This window comes from Hevea brasiliensis, chromosome 8 (genome assembly GCF_030052815.1).
Source record: "Hevea brasiliensis isolate MT/VB/25A 57/8 chromosome 8, ASM3005281v1, whole genome shotgun sequence".
Taxonomy (NCBI): domain Eukaryota; kingdom Viridiplantae; phylum Streptophyta; class Magnoliopsida; order Malpighiales; family Euphorbiaceae; genus Hevea; species Hevea brasiliensis.
The window spans coordinates 455,324-475,433 of record NC_079500.1 but is presented as its reverse complement, the minus strand read 5'-3'; the positions used below and the strand labels follow the sequence as shown (position 1 = coordinate 475,433).

Sequence of the window (20,110 nt, the reverse complement as noted above, 5' to 3'; positions counted from 1 at the left end):
GAAAGGGCATCCTGAAAAAGCGAGCCTAAAAAAAAAAATAAAAAAAATAAAAATCTAGGGGTGAAAACCCGAAAGGGCATCCCAAGAACCAAAAGGGAGAAATAAGGAACAGGGCAATGAAACCGAGGATGGAAATAAACCGTCGTGGCATGAGGCTTCAGAGTACTTGAAATAATGGCAGTTAAAAGACTTCAAAGCTAACTACAAGAAATATGTGAGATCTATCCTTGTACCCTTCTCCTTTGACACTGTACCTTTGTTTCCTAAAACCATAATAAAGTCATATTTTTCTATCTCTTTGCTTTTATCTTTCCTTCTTTAACATTATCCTCCTTTAATCTTTTTACCTGATGCGCTATTAGTCATTTAAAATTTTGCTATAAGATTTGGATTTGAAATTGATAATCTCACGTACTTTACTATGAGATTTGCGGGGAATGGCCTAAAAAAAAAAAAAACTAGAGGTGAAAACCTGGAAGGGCGCTTCTAGTCAAATGGACGGAAAGTGAAAACCCGCAAGGGCGCTTTTCGAAAAGTAAGGAGAAAGTCAAGAACAGAAAGGGGCATCCGAAGAAATGAAGTCGTAGGTCAAGTCTTGTAACTCGTCCTCCATTAATCATTGGCCCTCGGGATCCTGTTAAGTACACTTCATCGGGAAAGAACTTCTTTTGTCCAAATTAGGCTTGCTTTGTAAGTACATTTAAATTTCCTGTTATCAACCTCTGGTTCCTTGATCTAAGTTGATTTTAATCTCATGCATTTAAATTTCCTATTATCAACCTCTGGTTCCTTGATCTAAGTTGATTTTAATTTCCTGCATTTAAATTTCTTGTTATCAACCTCTGGTTCCTTGATCTAAGTTGATTTTAATTTCCTGCATTTAAATTTCTTGTTATCAACCTCTGGTTCCTTGATCTAAGTTGATTTTAATTTCATGCATTTAAATTTCCTGTTATCAACCTCTGGTTCCTTGATCTAAGTTGATTTTAATTTTTCTTGCATTTAAATTTCCTGTTATCAACCTCTGGTTCCCTGATCTAAGTTGATTTTAATTCCCGCAATTTAAATTTCTTGTTATCAACCTTTGGTTCCTTGATCTAAGTTGATTTTAATTTCATGCATTTAAATTTCCTGTTATCAACCTCTGGTTCCTTGATCTAAGTTGATTTTAATTTCATGCATTTAAATTTCCTGTTATCAACCTCTGGTTCCTTGATCTAAGTTGATTTTAATTTTCTAGCATTTTAATTTCCTGTGATCAACCTCAAGGTTTCGACCCAAGTAGGTTTTAGCCTCCGGACTTTAATTTCAAATTTCAAATTTTAAATCGTCCAAAATATGGGTCTGAATCTTTACATAATTCCTACACGGGAAAATTTTTCCCTTCAATAGAAATTATGTAAAGAGGGGCAGCTGTCGACACCATATTTTGGCCAATCCCCCGAAATTAATAAACTTTGAAGCCGATCCCCAACACAGTCCCCTTTGCCAACTGACCACACTTCCGATCTCCCCTCAAAGGGAATTTAATTAATACCGAGTCTCCAGGTCATTTAAAGCCTCACCGATCCCTCAATCCAATTCTTGAGTCCCCTGATCATTTAATCATATTTCCGATCTTTCTTGTCAAATAAGATTGAACCAACATAAGGCCTTCGTACCACCAGTCTTGTTGCCGATCTCTCATTTAAAAATTTGAGAATGATAAAGGTTTCAACTCTGTTTAAAGATGATCCCGATCTTAAGTGTTCAAAGCCAAATTTCTAATTTTAATTAAGTCCCGTTTCGTAACTGATCTCATGCATATTGTGTTTTCCGATCTCCTATACTTAGATTAATAATCACTTTCAGTTGTCATTCTAATATGTTCAAACAATCAAGTGCTTACGCAATTTAGAAATTTTCCGATCACAATCAATCATTGAACAAAAGGGGAACTTTCATTTCATTTCATTTCAAAATTTATACAAGTCATTCGGCTGGGGGATCGCCCCCAGCCTGAACTACATGTTGTTCATTTTCTCTCTCACCTTCAGCCTCCTCTTCGCTATCCTCACCTTCGTCCCTGGAGCCAGGTTGGCCATCCAGGAGAAGTCCTCCTCAGGATAACGCTTCTTGAGCTCAGCCAGGAGATCTCTATGAGCATTCACATAAGTGCCGGCCACTCCGGTCACCATTTCTTCTTCTTTCGCCTTGAGCTCCTCAGCAAGATGAGCGAGTTGAGCAGCTTCATCAGCTCGGAGCGCCTGAACTCCCTCGAGAACACGATCTCGCTCGGCCAGAACATGAGCTTGCTCGGCCAGCTTGTCCTCATAAAACTTCATTTGTCCCTCAATTTAAGATATGTAGTCCTGAGCGGACGAAAGATGGGATCGGAGAGAAGACACCTCATGACCCATCCTCTCGACTTCCTTACCCAGGCGATGAGCCTTCTCTCGGACCATGTGCTGGTTCACCAAACACTCCACGTTCAGGCTCATAAATCTGGTCAAGATATCATCAAGGTTATCCGGAGACAGCCTATCCCGATCTTCTCGAAGACAGATGGAGGACGCCAAGACCTTGGCGAAACCAGGGTTCTCTCGAACCGTGCGATTTTTCTCCAACGAGTGGATCAGCACTTGGGCACCGCGGGAAAGGGACCTTACAGGAGGTTGGGAAGGACCCCCTTCCGCACTCGGAGCGACTGGAGGAGGTGGAGGCGGCTCTTCTCGGCGAGGAGGAGATCGGACCACTTCTATGACCGGAGGCCCAGAAGGTTGAGATGAGCCTTCCTGTATTTCTCCGGGCTCATGACCAGGTGTTTGAAGTAGCTCGGAACGCTTCATCTCCCGTACCTTCTGGGAGATCTCTCTCTTCCGCTTCCGGCTCTCCTTAGAGGCTTCACTGCTTGCCATACCTGCACAAAGAAGAGGTCAGTGAGATCGCTAAGGTCCAAAGATCTGAGATATAGAAAATACCGATGTCGAGATCAGAGAGCTGAAGCTCGCGATCTTGACCGGTGAACAGCTGCATAGTCCAATGGTGTAGCTCGACCGTCACTGCATCCAAACAAGAGAACTTCTCTCTGGACGCCTGTTCCTTCAACTCCATCACCATTGCACCCTCTTCCCTATTTAGGGCGATGTGCTTCGTAAGCAAGGGACCCTGATGCAGCCAGCTCCGAGGGAAGCCCTCAAAAGCGTTCGGAATTTTGCTCCTCAAAATGAAGAAGCGGTTCTTCCAATTCTTCAAGGAGGAAGGTAGATCAGTAAAAAGCCCACAATGGGGTTTCGCCTGGAAGAACCAATACTCGTCATCCTTTCGACGAGTTAGCCGGTGCAGTTCAGCGAACACCTTAGCCGTGGGTCGAAGCCCTTTAGCTCGGCATAAGCCTCGGAAGGCTACCAAGATCCGCCACGAGTTCGGGTGAACTTTAGCGATGCACACTTGGTGATATTTCAAAACTTCTTTGAAGAAGTCATCCAAAGGGAACCGTAGACCGGCCTTTAATTGTTCTTCGTAGACCACGATCATATCGTTCTCCTCGAAGAAGTGATCGGCACGAAGATCGCCGTGACACTTAATCAATTCGTAGGAATCAGGCCGGATGTTGTACTCCTGGCTGAACGACTGCAGGTCAGTTTCTTGCAAGATTGATGGTAGCTCGTCCATGGGAAGATTTTCCCTCCCCGAAGAAGGCATATGCCTTGATGGTGCTGGTTGTCCCCGAGCTGAAACGGAGACCCAAGGAAGTTCAGGCTGCGCGCTTGGTCCGACCACCTCTACCTCATCGGACGACCACGAGAACTAAATGGAAAGGGGGCCATCGCTCTCGACTTCTGCACCGCTCATTTTCAAGGGAAACAGAAAATTTAAACTAAAAGAAAGATCAAAACCCTTACCGGAGCTTGATCGATGTTGGAGGAACTTGAGAAAACGAGAGAATTTGGAAGTTGTTTGCGAGAGACTGAAAATGACATAAAGGAGCAACTGGCTAACCCCACCCCTATTTATACTCGTCCGAGCATTTAATGCTCACGATGTTCCAGGTAGTGCATCGGATAGCGGGACTCGTCAGCTGTTCTGACACGTCTCACGAATATTTCGGAGATTCCATAAAGAGATCGGTTAATTATAGAGCGGCAGATTAAGGTGTTTTGAATTACGGATCGGATAAGTGTTATTCAAATTAAGAGTCGGATCGGATAAATACTTCAGAGATTGGAAAATAATCAATGCAATAATAATAAAACAATAGTTATCAAAATAAATTTTATTTCCGAAAAGATCTGATTACATCATTTGGGCGATCTCTGGAGATCGGATTACATTAAAGGTCTAATTACATCATTTGGGCGATCTCTAAGATCGGATTACATTAAAGGTTTAATTACATCATAAGGGCGATCTTTAGAGACCGGTGGAACATCCTATCTAAAAGGCCTATGTCAAAGCCTAGTCTCGTGGCTGAGTCAAAAGATGTGTTTGACCAGAGACCTACTGGGGACTATGACTCTCATGAGAATGAGAGAGGTCGTCATCAAAGTTACCGCTCGAAACTGAGCCGCTGTCGGAACACCCAGTGTGGAGAGGAGCCAGATGAACGCCAAAGAGCAGTCACCAGCGTTGAGGGGAATATTAGCAGTCTTCTTGCCCAAAACCAGTTCGTCGATTATATCGGGCGAATGATTCGAGATCGGCATGATCGAGGTCCTCGATCCAGATCGGTTAATTAGTCCAGTTTTCTCACTGTCATCAAATAAGGTCATCATGATTTTTTGATCACCGGGATCGTAAATTTTCAGGCAAGGAACAAAGAGGACAACCGGAAAAAGATTAAAGGTGATCATTTTGTCCGGGATTGTTGCCGGAGCAACTAAAACAAGGAAAATGAAGAGAATAAGGGAGAAAGTCAAGTGAGGTAGAGCTTCCCGGTTGAAGGTATATATATAGGAAAATTTGAGCATTTATTGCAAGCAGAAAACGAAGCGGACGCCTCGGGAATTGAGGGAAATAAATGCTTTGACTGGACTGAACCCAATAAAAAGGAAGACTGGTGTGGTAAAGATCGGTAGAAGGGAGACCGGCATGAAAGATCGGAAGAGAGCGTGTCAGAAGAGATCGGAAGAGGGGAACCCGATATGAGAGATCGGAAAAGGATCACGTTGAAAAGACTGGAAAGGAGGGAAGGTCGGAAGACAAAGAGAATGAGACAGCTCCTGCCGATTATCGTCATAATCAGAGCCGAGGTAGTTAAAGCGTTGCAGGTGAAATCTCAACCGCACGCCCCAGAATCGCCCGCACTACTGACATGTGCTAGAGTACGTCAGGACAGCGCTGTACATCCTAATCTCCACCGTTGATCTTACTTGTAAGGACGAGCTCGGAGCCCTCGGATCGAAGAAGAAAAATGACAAGATCAGCGCCTTTCACTCCTAGCCCTCAGATCGCTCTTGACAAGAAATTTTAGGCCTTCAAATTAGAAGAGAGAAAAGGACAAATACTCCGGAAGGGATCCCAGTCGTCCGTTCTGATTCTCTTTAATTCCTGAGCCCTTAGATCATGTTCTTCAAAATCTTAACCCTCCATCTCCCCAAAACAGATCCTGACCCTTCATGGGGAGCACCCGGTTCCTATAAATACCTGCATGAAAAACTATTCAAGGAGGACGAAAGGAAAGAGGGCAGTGACTATAGTGGAAGAACTCTGAAACTTAATTCAGTTCGTTACTCCTTTTTTTTTTAGCATTCATAAGAAAAACTTTTGAAACCAGTTTTCTAAAATATTTTCTTGCAAAAGGGATTCTTGAATACTGAAACTCTCTATTTTCGCCTGCTCATTATCTGTGGTGCTCTCATTTTCAGCTCTTTGTTTTATTTAGTTCCACTCCCATTGTCCAGGCTCAACCTCATTTAAACTCGTGTATTATTTCAACTCGATTGCATTTTAGCGAAGCATCCTTCGTTTCAAGGCGGACCTTAATCTTCCGGTTACCAACCTGCAGTTCTATTAAGCTTTGTGATTCAATACTTAGTTTAGTAGATTTGGCTCCCCACAAGTGAGTACTCGTATTGCCATTTTATTAAGTTCTCATTTTCATTTTTCGTATTTCCTTTGTTCTTTTATATACGTAGTTCTTTTTTTTCTAAGTTTATATTGCGCTAAAGAATACCAAAAGGTTACTCTCGGGTTTACTTCTTTATTGATCAATCCATTCTTTTTATTAATCTTTGTTATTTCCGAACGCAAGTCTTCTAGTCTTGAGTAATATATAAGGGGTTGGGTAAAATGTAGGTAACCGTATCTAAAGGGTCTCTTTAAAAATAATAAAAGGTCTAAACAATGAGTCGGGAAAATAGTAAGGCCGAATCACTAGAATAATGCAAAAGATAATTGAGTAAAACAACACAAGGCAGAGTAAAACCGAACTTTAAGATAGATAAATGGGATAGATCGGGTATCAAAAGGTACTGGTAAGGCGACCACATAGGAAGGTCGGAAAATTCGGTTTGGTATCTCCTGACTGGATACAAGGTACCAATGAATTAAAAGAAGCCTTATTCCGAGCCCCTGCATCTTTAAATGCCAAAACCCTTAGTTCTAGGATTTCGTGACGGGTAGCTATAATCAAGTTTTGAGAGATCGGAAAAGTCCTTATCGGATCCCTATTAAAATAAAAGAGATCGGAGGAGAGTTCTTATCCGATTTCCACTTAAAATTTTTTAATAAATACTTAAAAGGAGATCGGAGGAGAGTTCTTATCCGGTTTCAACTTAAAAATTTTAATAAATATTTAAAAGGAGATCGGAGGAGAGTTCTTATCCGGTTTCCCCTTAAAAATTTTTAATAAATATTTAAAAAGGAGATCGTAGGAGAGTTCTTATCCGATTCTCAAGCTTAAAATTTTTTTAATAAACATTTAAAAAAGAGATCGGAGGAGAGTTCTTATCCGATTCTCAAGCTTAAAATTTTAATAAATATTTAAAGGAGATCGGAGGAGAGTTCTTATCCGATTCCCAAATTAAATTTCAACAAATACGTAAGATGATTCCCCCTGAAATAAAATTAATACGCAACCGCAACTCACTAAGGTCGTCTCATTTACTTATGTATCTGGGTAACCCGGATTAGTGAAAAATCAAACATTCCTTTCGGTCAAAAGGATTAACATTTCCATTCAAACCCTCCTAACTATGAAGAACGTGAAGTTAAATCTGCTTACCCTCGTTGAGGGACGAGGTGGGGTGCCTAACACCTTCCCCACCCGTTCATGGACCCCGAACCTAAAATCTCTGTTTTTAAAGTGGTTTTATTCTAACTTACTTTCACAAATGGTTTTCTTTAATTTTCCTCAAAATTAAAGTGGCGACTCCTCACTTTTCCCACTTCAGTGAGTGTTCGTCCATGCGATCGCAAAACACCTTGCGACATGCAACAGTCTTGTCTGTGCAAAGGAAGTAGCTGGTTCAGGAATTTCCATACTTGGAAGCTGATGTGCCAAATTGCAAGACTTGTCAATTTGGCAAGCAAGCAAGATTACCCTTCTCACAGTCAACTTGGAGAGTAATTGAGAAGCTGCAACTCATCCACACTGATCTGACTGGACCTCAGAGAACTCCTTCACTTAAAGGGAGTAAATATTACATAGTTTTCATTGATGACTTCACCAGAATGTGTTGGATTTATTTTCTCGGGTTTAAGTCAGAAGTTGCAGGAGTTTTTTTGAAATTCAAGCAATTGATTGAGAACTAAAGTGGCTGTAAGATTCAAGTTCTAAGGTCTGACAATGGTAAAGAATATAGTTCAGAACAATTTAACTTGTTCTATGATGAAGCAGGCATTGAGCATCAACTCACTGCTCCGTACACTCTACAACAGAATGGAGTGAGTGAAAGGAAGAACATAACAATTGCGGAAATGGTTTGGTGCATACTCTATGAAAAAGGATTGCCTAAGGAGTATTTGGCAGAGGCTACAAACACTGCAGTATTTCTACTAAACAGACTTCCCACTAAAGCAGTGAATGGGAAGACTCCTTTTGAGGCCTGGTATGGTTACAAATGCTCTTTGCAAAATTTTAAAGTGTTTGGATGCTTATGTTTTACTCATGTGCCACAGATTAAAAGAGATAAGCTTGATAAAAAAGCTGATCCTGGCATCTTTATGGGATATAGCTCAATATCTAAGGCTTACAGAGTTTTCCAACCTCACACAAGGAAAATTCTCATAAGCAGGGATGTGCACTTCATGGAGAATGAGCAATGGAGCTGGAATATTGCAGAAAAGAAACTGATTGATGATCCTATATAAAATCAGGATGAGTTAGTTGATGACCCTCTTGGAAGAGGCACTAGATTGCTCTCTGATGTTTATCAAAGATACAGTGTTACTATTCTTGAACCAGTAGAATATGAAGAGGCTGAAAATGATCCAAGATGGATGGTTGCAATGCAGAAGGAGTTAAGAATGATTGAGAAAAATTAGACATGGGAGCTGGTTGATAGACCTGAACACAGAAAAGTCATTGGTGTCAAATGGGCATTCAGAACCAAGTTGAATGCAGATGGCTCCATTAACAAGCACAAGGCAAGGCTAGTGGTGAAAGGCTATGCTCAAGTGTTCAGTATAGATTACTTAGAAACTTTTGCTTCTGCAGCAAGATTGGACACTATTAGGTTGCTGTTGGCATTGGTTGCTCAAAATTGGTGGAAGGTATTTCAACTTGACATTAAATCAACTTTTCTCAATGGATATCTATAAGAGGAGATTTTTGTTGAACAACCAGAGGGATTTGTTGTAAAGGGTCAAAAGAACAAAGTTTATCTCCTTAAGAAAGCTCTATATGGATTGAAACAGGCTCCAAGGACTTGGTACAGCAGAATTGATCAACACTTACTGGACCTAGGCTTTATGAAGAGTCTGAGTGAGTCCACTCTTTATGTTAAGCATGCTGATAAAAATATTGTGATTGTCTCACTTTATGTAGATGATCTCTTAGTAACAGGAAGCAATGCAATACTTATTGAACAATTCAAGAAAGAAATGACAAGGGTGTTTGAGATGACAAACTTGGGAGCTATGGCATTCTTTCTTGGCATGGAGATCAAACAAAATTAGCAAGGCATTTTCATATGCCAAAAGAAATATGCTAAGGAGATTCTAAAGAAATTTTAGATGGAGGAGTGCAAGCCAATGAGCACTCCTATGAATCAAAAGGAAAAATTTTGCAAGGAAGATGGAACTGAGAAAGTGGAGGAGACTAACTACAGAAGTCTTATTGGTTGCTTAATGTATCTCACAGTAATAAGACCTGACATACTACATGCTATGAGTATTCTGTCCAGATTCTCACATTGGGCTAGTGAATTGCATCTTAAAGCTGCTAAACGCGTGCTTAGTTATGTCAAAGGAACACTTGATCATGGAATTTTGTTTCAACAAAGCCAGGATTTTCAGTTTCTTGGTTTCTCGGATCGTGACTCGGCTGGTTCCTATGATGGTATGAATAGTACTTCAGGTTATTGCTTCACACTTGGTTCAGGAGTATTTTCATGGAGTTCAAAAAAGCAAGAGATAGTGGCTCAATCAACTGCTGAAGCAGAGTTCATTGCTGTTACAACAGCAGTGAATCAAGCTTTGTGGCTCAAAAAATTATTGGTTGATCTACATATGGAACAGAAGGAAAGCACAAAAGTCTTTGTGGATAATCAGGTAGCTATAGCCATTTCCAACAATCCAGTTTTTCATGGAAAAACAAAGCATTTAAGTATAAAGTTGTTCTTTCTCAGAGATGTTCAAAAGGACGGTGCAGTGTGCTTGAAGTATTGCAAGACTGATAACTAGCTAGCAGATATCTTAATTAAAGCTCTTCCTAGAAGTGGGTTTGAGTTTCTAAGAGAGAAACTTGGAATCTCCACCCATTGATGCAAGGAGGAGTATTGAATGTGTGCATCAGTAGCTGCAGGGTTGCTGATATGGATGCTGGCATGGCTAGTAGAGGTGGTTGCGCATGTGAAACTAAGACTGCAAGCTCAGGTTTGAATGCCAGGTGTCTTTAAGATCAGGTTGTAAGTGCTACAACTGATATTCAGTGCAACATATGCTCTTTGACCAAGTTTTTAGGAGATTTGTTTTGATTTTCTGTTATTTACTAGCTTTTAAATTTAGTAGCTAAAGTTTAGGAAGTTTGTTGCTTTTATTTCTAGTTTTTAGTTGCAAACTCATGTATTTAAGCAGATCATTATTCAATAAAAAATACCTTCTCCCATTTTCTTTTGTTCTTTATATGCTCTCTTTCTTAGTTAAGTTCAGCTAAGCTAAAATTACATCATTTGGCAATCAAAATCCGATCATCTCTAAATCTCAAAGACTCTCTCAGAATTAAATGAAAGGACATTAGATACTATTTGTGATAGAGAACCAATGTGGGTTACTATTATAAATGATGTTGAAGATGCTGAAGATGTTGAATTCAATAAATAGGATGGAAAGAGTGTTGATGTTGGAGATTTCTCCTTGTTCTACGAAGAGAAACAAAAAATTCAAGGAAGTTCTAAATAAATAAAAGAAAGTGATAAGGAAGAAATTATGGAGATTGTATTAATGCAATTATTCAGGTTCGAGATATTGTAATAGTTGAAGATAGTTCATTTGAATCAAAACAAGGATGTGACACTGAGAAAGATGCCATAGTACTAATAATTGGAGATGAATTTAGGGAGCTAATAACTACTCGTTTAAGTAGTGGCCAAATTAGGGACTCCAATCATGCTAAGTTACTTCCTACTGCAAAACAACAACAATGCAAGGTTCTTGATTTAGGAATTGTTGAAGATGATAAAGAAGATCATAACAGGATAATAGATATAAGCCTTTTTGTTGGATGTAAAGGTGAGAGTGAATTTGAGTTTGCAAAATATGTATGTGAGAGGATGGTCTCCTTAGATTCTTCTGACTTGAAATACATTTCTAAAGATATTTCATTTTGTATTAATGATGAGATGTTTCATTGTTTTAGATATAAAATTAATGCTCTTTTCAATCCATTAAAGGCTATGCTATATGGTAGCTTTGCAGAGTCAATAAAGGATAAAATTGATTTTTCAAAGAATGGAATATTTCTAGGAGAAATAAGAACTGTTGAAATGTATATTAGACCTAGGATAGTTGATTTATCTAGTACTGAGATTATTTTTTAGTTACTTTCTTTTGTAAATAGTGTTTGCTATGTGGAGATGCAATCTGCTTGTGATGCTCATTTGGCTCTTGAATTGCACTTATTCTTGCACAGAATCATGTCTAAGATGAAACAAGATCTGAACAAGATTCAATTGGGCATTAGGAGATGATCAAATGCAAGATGCAGCTCAATGTTTTTGTTGAATTTCTCTTTCAAATTTTCTTCTTTGAGGACCAGGACACTTGAGGGGGAGGTATTGATACATGTCTTTGGACTGTTAATCTGGAAAAGTCTATGCACAGGTGTCATTATTCTATTGAATTGGTTACAAAAGTTGTAAATTAATAATTGAGTTAGCTAGCTTGAGAGTTCGTGGTCAGGGCAGGGATTTCTTTATTGGGGAGTAGGGTGGAGGCAGCGAGGTTTATAGGGCAAGGCGTAGCGAATCGGGTTCAAGAACTTTTACCATTCAACAGTTTCTTGTAATCTCCATATAAGGAGAACGACTCCTTTTGTAATGGGTGTGTGTTGATTGAATGAAAGCTCTCTTCTCTCTGAATTCTTCTATCATTCCTTTTGAATTGTTATTTCTTCTTTCCTTCTTTCTTTTTCTATTAAATTTGCATCATAAGAACAAAATTTTTAATTTTATATGCAATAATTTTACCTTATAATTATTGCTTAAAATAACTTTATATATAATAAAATCTCTCTCTCTCTCTCTCTATAATAGAAGTCTACATGGACATATGTACATGTCACCAACTATTTCTAAAGTTAGAGTAGCACTAGAATTTACATAAATTTAAAATTATTCCATAATATGCTTTTGCCAAATTATTTCTATGCATCCACCAACTCCTCTCTAATTCCACTTTATAATTACATTCAAATTCTTTTCGTCTTTCTTTTTCTTTTTTCATTTTATTTTTTTTTATCACTTACTAAAAATCCTCTTCTTGTTTTTGTTACTAACAAGCGGTTAAGTTCTGAGGTCTCAGGGCTTTAGCAATGGCAAATTTTGAGAAGAAGGTGGTTGCTATGATCATGGTCAATGGACCCACCAAAGGTAATTTCTTGATATTCAAATTTCTTTCATTTTTATTTTAACAAAAAAATAGGAAAAAAAAATTAGGCAATACTAGATTTAAGCCTTTATCATTCAATATTCCAAAACCTATGTTTCTATTGGGCAGGCAATTTATGGTTTACCATCATATTTTTACTTGTAGAAGAGTTAGTTTTAGAATTTTGATTTTTCTTTTTTTTTTTTCTTGTTTGTATTTTTCATTATTATTATTATTATTATTATTATTATTATTATTATTATTATTATTATTATTATTATTATTATTAGATACCACATTTAACTCCAATTTTTTTAATTGAATTTTATGAATAATTGTCTTGGCATTGAGCTCGTGGTAGTCTACACCAAAGTGCCATGATTTTAACAAGCAATACTGGAGAGGAAAAAGAAGAATGGCTAGGGCGAATGATTACTTGATGAAGCATCTCCTCACATTGGTTTTTGATCTCTTCCTTCTATAGGTGCGGGTATCTATAAAGTCTGACCACCACAGGTGCCAAACCAAGAAGCAAGAATATTTGGTGGTCATAAGATTTAATTGGAGGCAGCCCTATAGGATCATGAAACAAGTCTACAAATTGCTCCAGTATGCCCTCCAAGCCAGTTTTTTATTCTTCATTCCCATTCAATAGATGAACTTTAGGATTATGGTTAGGTTGAAGTCCTTATAGAGTAACTTGTTTATCCCCCAATTCAAAATTCATAGTAAGAGTTGCAAAGTTCCACCATATTGGGCCCAACATCATCAGCCATCATACACCTAGTACAACATCAAATCCATCCAACGGTATTACATATAATTCAAGAGGAAAATTTTCACTTGATACTTGCAAAGTCTCACTATAAGTCCCCAAACTCGGTATTTTCTGACCATTTGCCACTGCCACCTGCAGTCCATGCTGTGAGTTCAGGGGTAGGGCAAGTCATTGAGCTGCAATTTTGCTGATGAAGTTGTGGGTGCTTCCTAAATCAACTAGCACCATAATTAGGCAGCCCTTGATGTCAGCTAGCAATTGCATAGTTTTGAAATGTTGAAGACTCGTGATAGCATGCAAAGAAATGGCTAGTTCCTCTATGGTTTTGTCCCCTAACTTCTCACTCAACTCCCCAACATCTTCTAGCTCTAGCCAAAATAGTTTTTTACATTGACGGCCAAAGGTATATGGCTTATCGCAATTGTAAAATAGGCCCCTTCGACTTGTGATCTGCCATTTCAGCTTGAGATAATTTTTTAACAAAGGGTGTAGAAACACTTCCTGCGTTAGAGGCTGTCACTGCTGAACTTGATGTTGCCTTGTATCCGGATGAAGTAGGAGTTACAACGGGAGTCTTCAAATTGATCCAAGGAGTACGCTGTAGTGTACCAGGCCTTATCAATTGCTGTTTGTTTTCAAAAGCACGAGCAAGATTCATGGCAGTTAACAAATTGGAGGGTTTTTGCATCTCAACATCCACCCGAATGCTTTCTGACAATCCTGCAGTGAAAATATCCACCTGCTGATCAATTCAAACTGAGTTGGCACGAGCTAGCAAACTTTGAAATTATTTTTGATACTCTTCAATTGTCCTTGTCTGCTTCAAATTAACTAGTTCTCCGAGGGAGTTTCCTCTCAATGGTGGCCCAAATCGCAACTTGCAAAACTCTTTAAAAGATTTCCAAACCAACTCCAATTCTTCTTGCTCTAGCCTATAAAACCATAATTGTGCCTCTTCTGTCATATGAAATACAGCAAGACTAACCTTCTTAGTTTTAGGAGTTTTTTTATTTAGAAAAAATTTGTCGCAACGATGTAACCAACTGAGCGGGTCATCTGAACCATCAAACATTGGAAAATCCAATTTGGCATATCTCAGAACCGTGCCACCACCCTGTCGAGATTTGGACCTATCATTAGATTTTGAAGAACCATTCGGTCGAGAGTTGCTGTTGCCTATCCCTGATTCCTATCCTTTTCCATGGCTTCTGTTGATCTTACTAATGAATTCCCATAGTTGTCGAGTTAATTCATGGAGTTGTGCCTCTACTTGTGTTACTCTGGCTGCATTCTGCTCTTGTGATTCACGGATAGCTCATAACTCATTGGAATCCCCCATAATGTTTGGCTTTGATACCAAGTTGTTATGCTCACTAGTTAAGGATCGCGTCACGAGTTGATGAACTATAAAATCTCCTTTAGAACTTGTAACTTTACCCTTGTTGGGATTCCTCCCTCTTATAGAACCTATGATGATAGACTTTGGACATGTCGGAGGGAGCCCAGACCTCAAGACTTGTTGAAAGTGAGAGAGCCTTAAACCTTACTGAAATTTTAGAGATAATTTTCGATAGTTTTATTCAATAAAATTCTGTCTTTCTATAGCAAGGCTTACACAACAGAAGGAATTCATAAAAGAAGAAATTCCTAACTAAATAGGAATACAATTATTTAGAAAATATCATAAAGAAACTAATCCCTAAAATTACTCTTCCAAAATCATTGACTCTAAATTAAAAAGATAATATTGGATTCCTGAAATCATGCTATCACATTAAGCTCTTTTGCCACCGATCTTGCTGGTCCCACGTCGAAGATAATTTTGCCCAACAAAAACGACCACAATGCTGTTCATTAAGCTTCTTAGACAAGATTTCATGTGGGCTGGCTCTGTATGCTCTTCAATCATTTCAAAGTAAGTTGTCCTTAATTGCTAGGCCTGTTATTGCCCTTTCTTCTCCTAGAAAAAGAGAGAAAACATAAAATAAGGCTATATGTTGTTTTATATGTGTGGTTACTTATCTAATATCATGGTATCCTCCTATCCCTCCCTTTGAAGTGGCATGTCGCATTATGTGTTTTACATGTCCTTTCTTTCTGTTTCATCTGATTGTGAAACCTACTTAAAACTGCACTTTCATTGCAGGCATATCACCAAACGTCCTGAATTTCCTTTCCATAGATTATATTTTAGTCACAAGATATGGTTTGGGTCTGGTTCCAGCTTTCTGTTCACTTGTTGGTGTGGCTGTTGCATACACTATTAAACTCAACACGCCCTGATAGAGCCATTATTGGAATAGTAATGCACTAAAGGAGCCAATTTCTTGGAGTAATTACTGTACCTCAAGTATCTAGCTGAGCACCAAGGTCCAGCTTTCCACTCAGCTAGAGGATGAAGTTTTTGAATTTCAGATCAGTTCAACCAAGTCCATGGTTTAGTTTATTTTACTTTGTTCTGTCCCAGAATTCTTAACCAATCTTTGTTCCATGCTCAGAAAACATTTATGCCAATATTCCTTGTATACAAGGTCATTGATATGATGTTATATTACACGTACAAATCATACAAACACCATTATATTCTAACAGAATGTGTAAGCGAACAAAGGCCAATTTCTTCACAGGCTTGAGGGTTCACAGCTATTTCTTACTGCCTAGATTATCACAATCTTGCAACTGCTACAAGCTTTTCTTTCATAACATGCCTCCGCAGGCCTGGAAGGTGAACGTTTTTTATGTAATGCTTCCAATTTATGCTCTCCACATCAAATCGAAACAATTTCTTCTCTTGAGTCGACATGTTTTGGATCAATTCCTTAATGTTGCTGCAGTCGAACCTATTAGAAAAGGTTATTTTGTTGCTATTTTGTGCAATAGGTCTTGAAAAACTAGGAAGCGAACTATATATATATAGCACCAACTTCTTACCATCCTTTATAAAATGCATAGGGTTCATATAATTCAGCCATGCGGGCGAATCGCTGAAGCCTATTGGCGCATTCTGTTCGCATCTGGAGACGCAACTTGGGATCTAAAGTGGATAGATCGCCGTTTAGTCCAATTTGCTGTTCTGTTTCGTCCCTAATGTAAGAAGAAAAACTGTCCATTGAGCTGAAATACTTGAATTCCTTAATTTTCCCTTTTGAGTTCAGTAGTGGAAAAGAAGTGAAGTGATCACAGGCAAAGTCGAATACTTGGCCAAAGGAAATAGGATTAGAGACAGATGATGTAACATGGTACACACGTAGTTGTGCTTTACCAACAGTCCCATGCTTTGCCACGGCTGCTATAATGGCATTCACCACCATATCCACAGGTATCTAGATTTGCATTAAACATATACTTCGTGATGAGTGCAGGAAAGCATGGATAAATAAGGTTATTAGCGCACAAATTCATAAGCTGCTTACAATGTCAAGAACTGTTTTGGGGTTCCCAACAAAACCTGGAAGCTGACCTTTCCCATATGATATGAACACTGGGTCAGTTACTCTGATGACATATAGAAAGGAGCAAATCAAGAAACATGCATTATCAATAGAACCAAACCAATTAGAGAAGCATATTTAATCAGATATACATGCCTGTTTTCTTGTATCCATCCAGGGAAGGGCTCTGAGTAGGTGCTCTCAATAATGCTTGGGCGGATGATCACAATTGGTAGATTCTCTCTCTTGCTATTGATTAGCATCTCACCCATGGCTTTGGTGAAAACGTACGTGTTTTGCCATCCATAGATTCTTGCCCTGTCACAATTCATCATAGTCATTCATGCAATAATTAGCCAAAAAGAAGAAGATAATTAAATATGGTGTTGTTGGTTTTCTTTAATTTTATTTGTAGGAATAATTTTTCACAGCAGGCACTTTGAGTATGTATATATGTGTAAACCTCTCCCTCCCCAGATCTCTCATTTTTTGAGCTCCTTCATTATCATCCCCGAGAGATTCCATCATATCAGAAGCCAACTTGATCTCAGCACTGACATCCAACCAAGGGACAGAAGTTGGGGGGATCCTTTCCTCTGCTATGCTTTGTCCCAGATGGAAAGGCCTCTCCAAGATTATTCCTTCTCTTTCCCCATTAACATACGCTGTTCAAGAAGATGATGAGCTTGAGTTAATAAAATATAAATGGTATTAATTAGGGTATGACATTGCTATATATGCGCTTACCAGAGGAAACATGCAAGAACAGTTTAAGGTTTTTGCACTTCTTTGCAAATTCTAATAACCAAGCAGGTCCTTGGGTGTTTACGTTAAGAGCGACATCATACCTACACAATGTTCATTATTAATTTTTGAACTGAAAAGTATATGAATTTGGATATGCATTTATTAATTAACTAATCAGTGGAATGATGTTGACCTTTCATCAAGTGTTGTGTTGGCTGCTGAGTTCACAATCACATGGACATGTCTTGCAATTTCAGTAGCTGTATCAGAATCCATCCCTAGATTATATTCACATAGATTCCCAGACAACGGAACTAGCTTACTCATCATGAACGCTTCATAAGATTTTCCATGAATTTGTTTCAAGCACTTGAACAGCTCCTCACCTATGACCTGATCAAAATAACAACACTTTTTTTTAAGGGTGAAGTACATAAAAATTAATTAATTAGAATAAAAATGTGTTTTTTATTTAACAATCATTAATTATGATAGATGATAGGTGAATTCAAGAAAAAGCGAAGAGATAAAAATTCAAGTAAAAATGTATTTTTATTTATTATTTGTCTGACATTATTTTTTAAGTTGTTATTGAAAAAATTATTATATTGAGAAATGTATTTATTAGAGGATATTACAAATATTTTTACATTAAATTTGATATATTTAATGGTCAAAATTATAATATAATAAACCATTTTTATCAATATTATCTGAAATGGTATATTGAAAAATATTAGCATCTAAATTAAAAAGCTATTATGGAGATTATTAAAAGATATTTTTATATTAAATTTAATATATTTTAATAATAAAAATTTCAAAATAACTAAACAACTTCTTTATGCCAATATTGTTTTTAATCGCATCTAAGAAAATAAATTTTCAAAAAAAAAAAAAAAATTCAACCTTAATACTAACCGTGCTCTTAAAAAGTATACCTCATTTTTCAATCTTTCCACAGCAGCGTCCTTGTCTTTCTCCTTTATCAAGAGATAAATTCTTCCCACTTTAGGAACTGCTCGCAGTATCTTCTCGATTAAAACTATAAAGAAAAAATGGGTTAATTAAAAAAAAAAAAAGCTTTTTAATACAAGAAACAGACAAGTATTTGAACTTGTGGATTTTTTTTTTATAAGCCAAAAATATTATTTATAAAAGAATGAAATAGTCAAATGAAAAAAAATGAAATAGAAGGGAAAACCACCAAAGGAAGCCCCAGCATCGATAAGTCTAACCCAATCCACCCATTCTAAGAACTATCTTCCAATGGTGTTGAAAAGACCCCTCGCAATGGGAACAAATAATAAAAGAAAGGAGCATTACATTAGCCATCCACTAAAAAAGAAAAAAACAACTAAAATCATGCTGCCTAAGTGATTTATTTATTTATTTGAACTGAGATTTAGGCGTATGCTAACTTAATTGGCAAAGTTATAAAAGAAAGGTTTGTAAATTAGGGCTAAACTTAAGTAATTTAATAAATAAATTAATTTGAGTTGAATCCCTTCATGCATGCTCTATCATGTCCAAAAATGAACTAAACAGTGTTTTTTGATCTATATATAGTTTGGAATTAATTATCCAAGTAGTAGCAAAGGAAAGTTGTAACAGCCATGTTTTTTTTTTTCGTAAATGGGTGTATATAGAAGATAGAAGAAGTACCTTTAGCTACAAAGCCAGTTGCGCCAGTGATGAAGTAGTTCTTTCCGCGAAGAAAATCAAGAATCCCGATACATGAAGATGATTGAGGCATCGTCTCAGAAGCACTCTGTACCATTTAATAAAGACAACCCAAAATGCGTGCAGGATGTGTTGTAACCGCATGGTAAGGCTTGTTTTGGCTGTGTTTTGAGGAACTCCTCCGACCCAACCCCACAAAACTCATTTCATATTGAATCAGTAAATGAGACGGGTTAAATTCAAAATTATACTAATTAAGTGTACATTTTTTTTAATTTTTTAATTTTGAGGTAAATGCATGTGAAAGTATTCTTTTACTAAAGAAAAAGGAATTGATGACTTGAATTTTCGGAACGAGTAAATAAAGGAAAATTTTAGTGAGATTTTATACAAAATAAAATTACTTTATTAAAAAAATATAATAATTTAATTTAAATTTATATCTATTTAATGAGATTTTTGTAAAATAATTTTTTATAAAAAATAATTATAAAAAATTTATTAATTTAACGAAAAAATAATTATAATGGAGAGTATATGTAAAGCAACTAAATATTTTAATTTAACACAATTTTTTTATATTTTATTTAAAAATAATAATTTAAAATAATTTTATAACTCATTTTATATTAATTTTTTAAAAAAAATTATGAGATGAATTTTAAAATTTTGTTAAATCATCTTATTTTCATAACAAAGTAAATTTAATACATCTCTCAATAATATAGTAAGATACATTAATCTCTATACCTTAGTAATTGTAGTACCCTAGATTTTTAAATGATAAATCCATTTAATTTATATGATATTTTAATATTATTTTAATAATTTATTTTGAATTTAAATAAAATGATAATTGATTTTCTAATATCATTATTGTTATTTGTGAGCATTGCAACATTATTATGAGCTTGAGGCCCAATTGAGATTGCCTTGCAACGAGGATAGGTTTAGTTATAGGGAGACTCTGTTGGATTTTCCGTTTGATAATTAAGTTAATTATGTAATTACAATTAGTAATGGTAAGTGTTTGATAAACTATTAGTGTGTATGTATAGGTCAATCCAACAAACAATATGTCAGTAGTCCTAGAAGGTCTAGCAACAATTAAAGGGTCAACTAATGATATGAACCTGCCTAACTCCACCTCAAAAGCTAGCTCACAAGGGGAGGTTTGCAAACTCATATATATAACACCTAAGACCTCCTTGCAGAACCGATGTGGGACGTATCATTCCCGACC

The 20,110-nt window shown here is 37.1% G+C and overlaps 1 protein-coding gene across 2 annotated transcripts; it reads right to left on the bottom strand.

Annotated features, from left to right (window-relative positions):
* Positions 1 to 15,508: 15,508 nt before the first annotated feature.
* Positions 15,509 to 19,052, bottom strand: LOC110644253 (fatty acyl-CoA reductase 2, chloroplastic). Of its 2 annotated transcripts, XM_058150870.1 has the most exons (10): positions 18,850 to 19,052; positions 18,126 to 18,229; positions 17,508 to 17,577; positions 17,378 to 17,402; positions 17,185 to 17,285; positions 16,901 to 17,102; positions 16,594 to 16,755; positions 16,420 to 16,501; positions 15,938 to 16,329; positions 15,509 to 15,846 (listed from the first exon to the last, which is right to left on the bottom strand). In XM_058150870.1, exons 1-10 carry the CDS (start codon positions 18,962 to 18,964, stop codon positions 15,672 to 15,674), a joined length of 1,428 nt encoding a protein of 475 aa, XP_058006853.1. In that variant the 5' UTR covers positions 18,965 to 19,052; the 3' UTR covers positions 15,509 to 15,671. The 2 variants fall into 2 exon arrangements, with proteins under 2 accessions (XP_058006853.1, XP_021652639.2); XM_021796947.2 differs by having other exon boundaries at positions 17,378 to 17,577.
* Between the last annotated feature and the right edge of the window lie 1,058 nt (positions 19,053 to 20,110).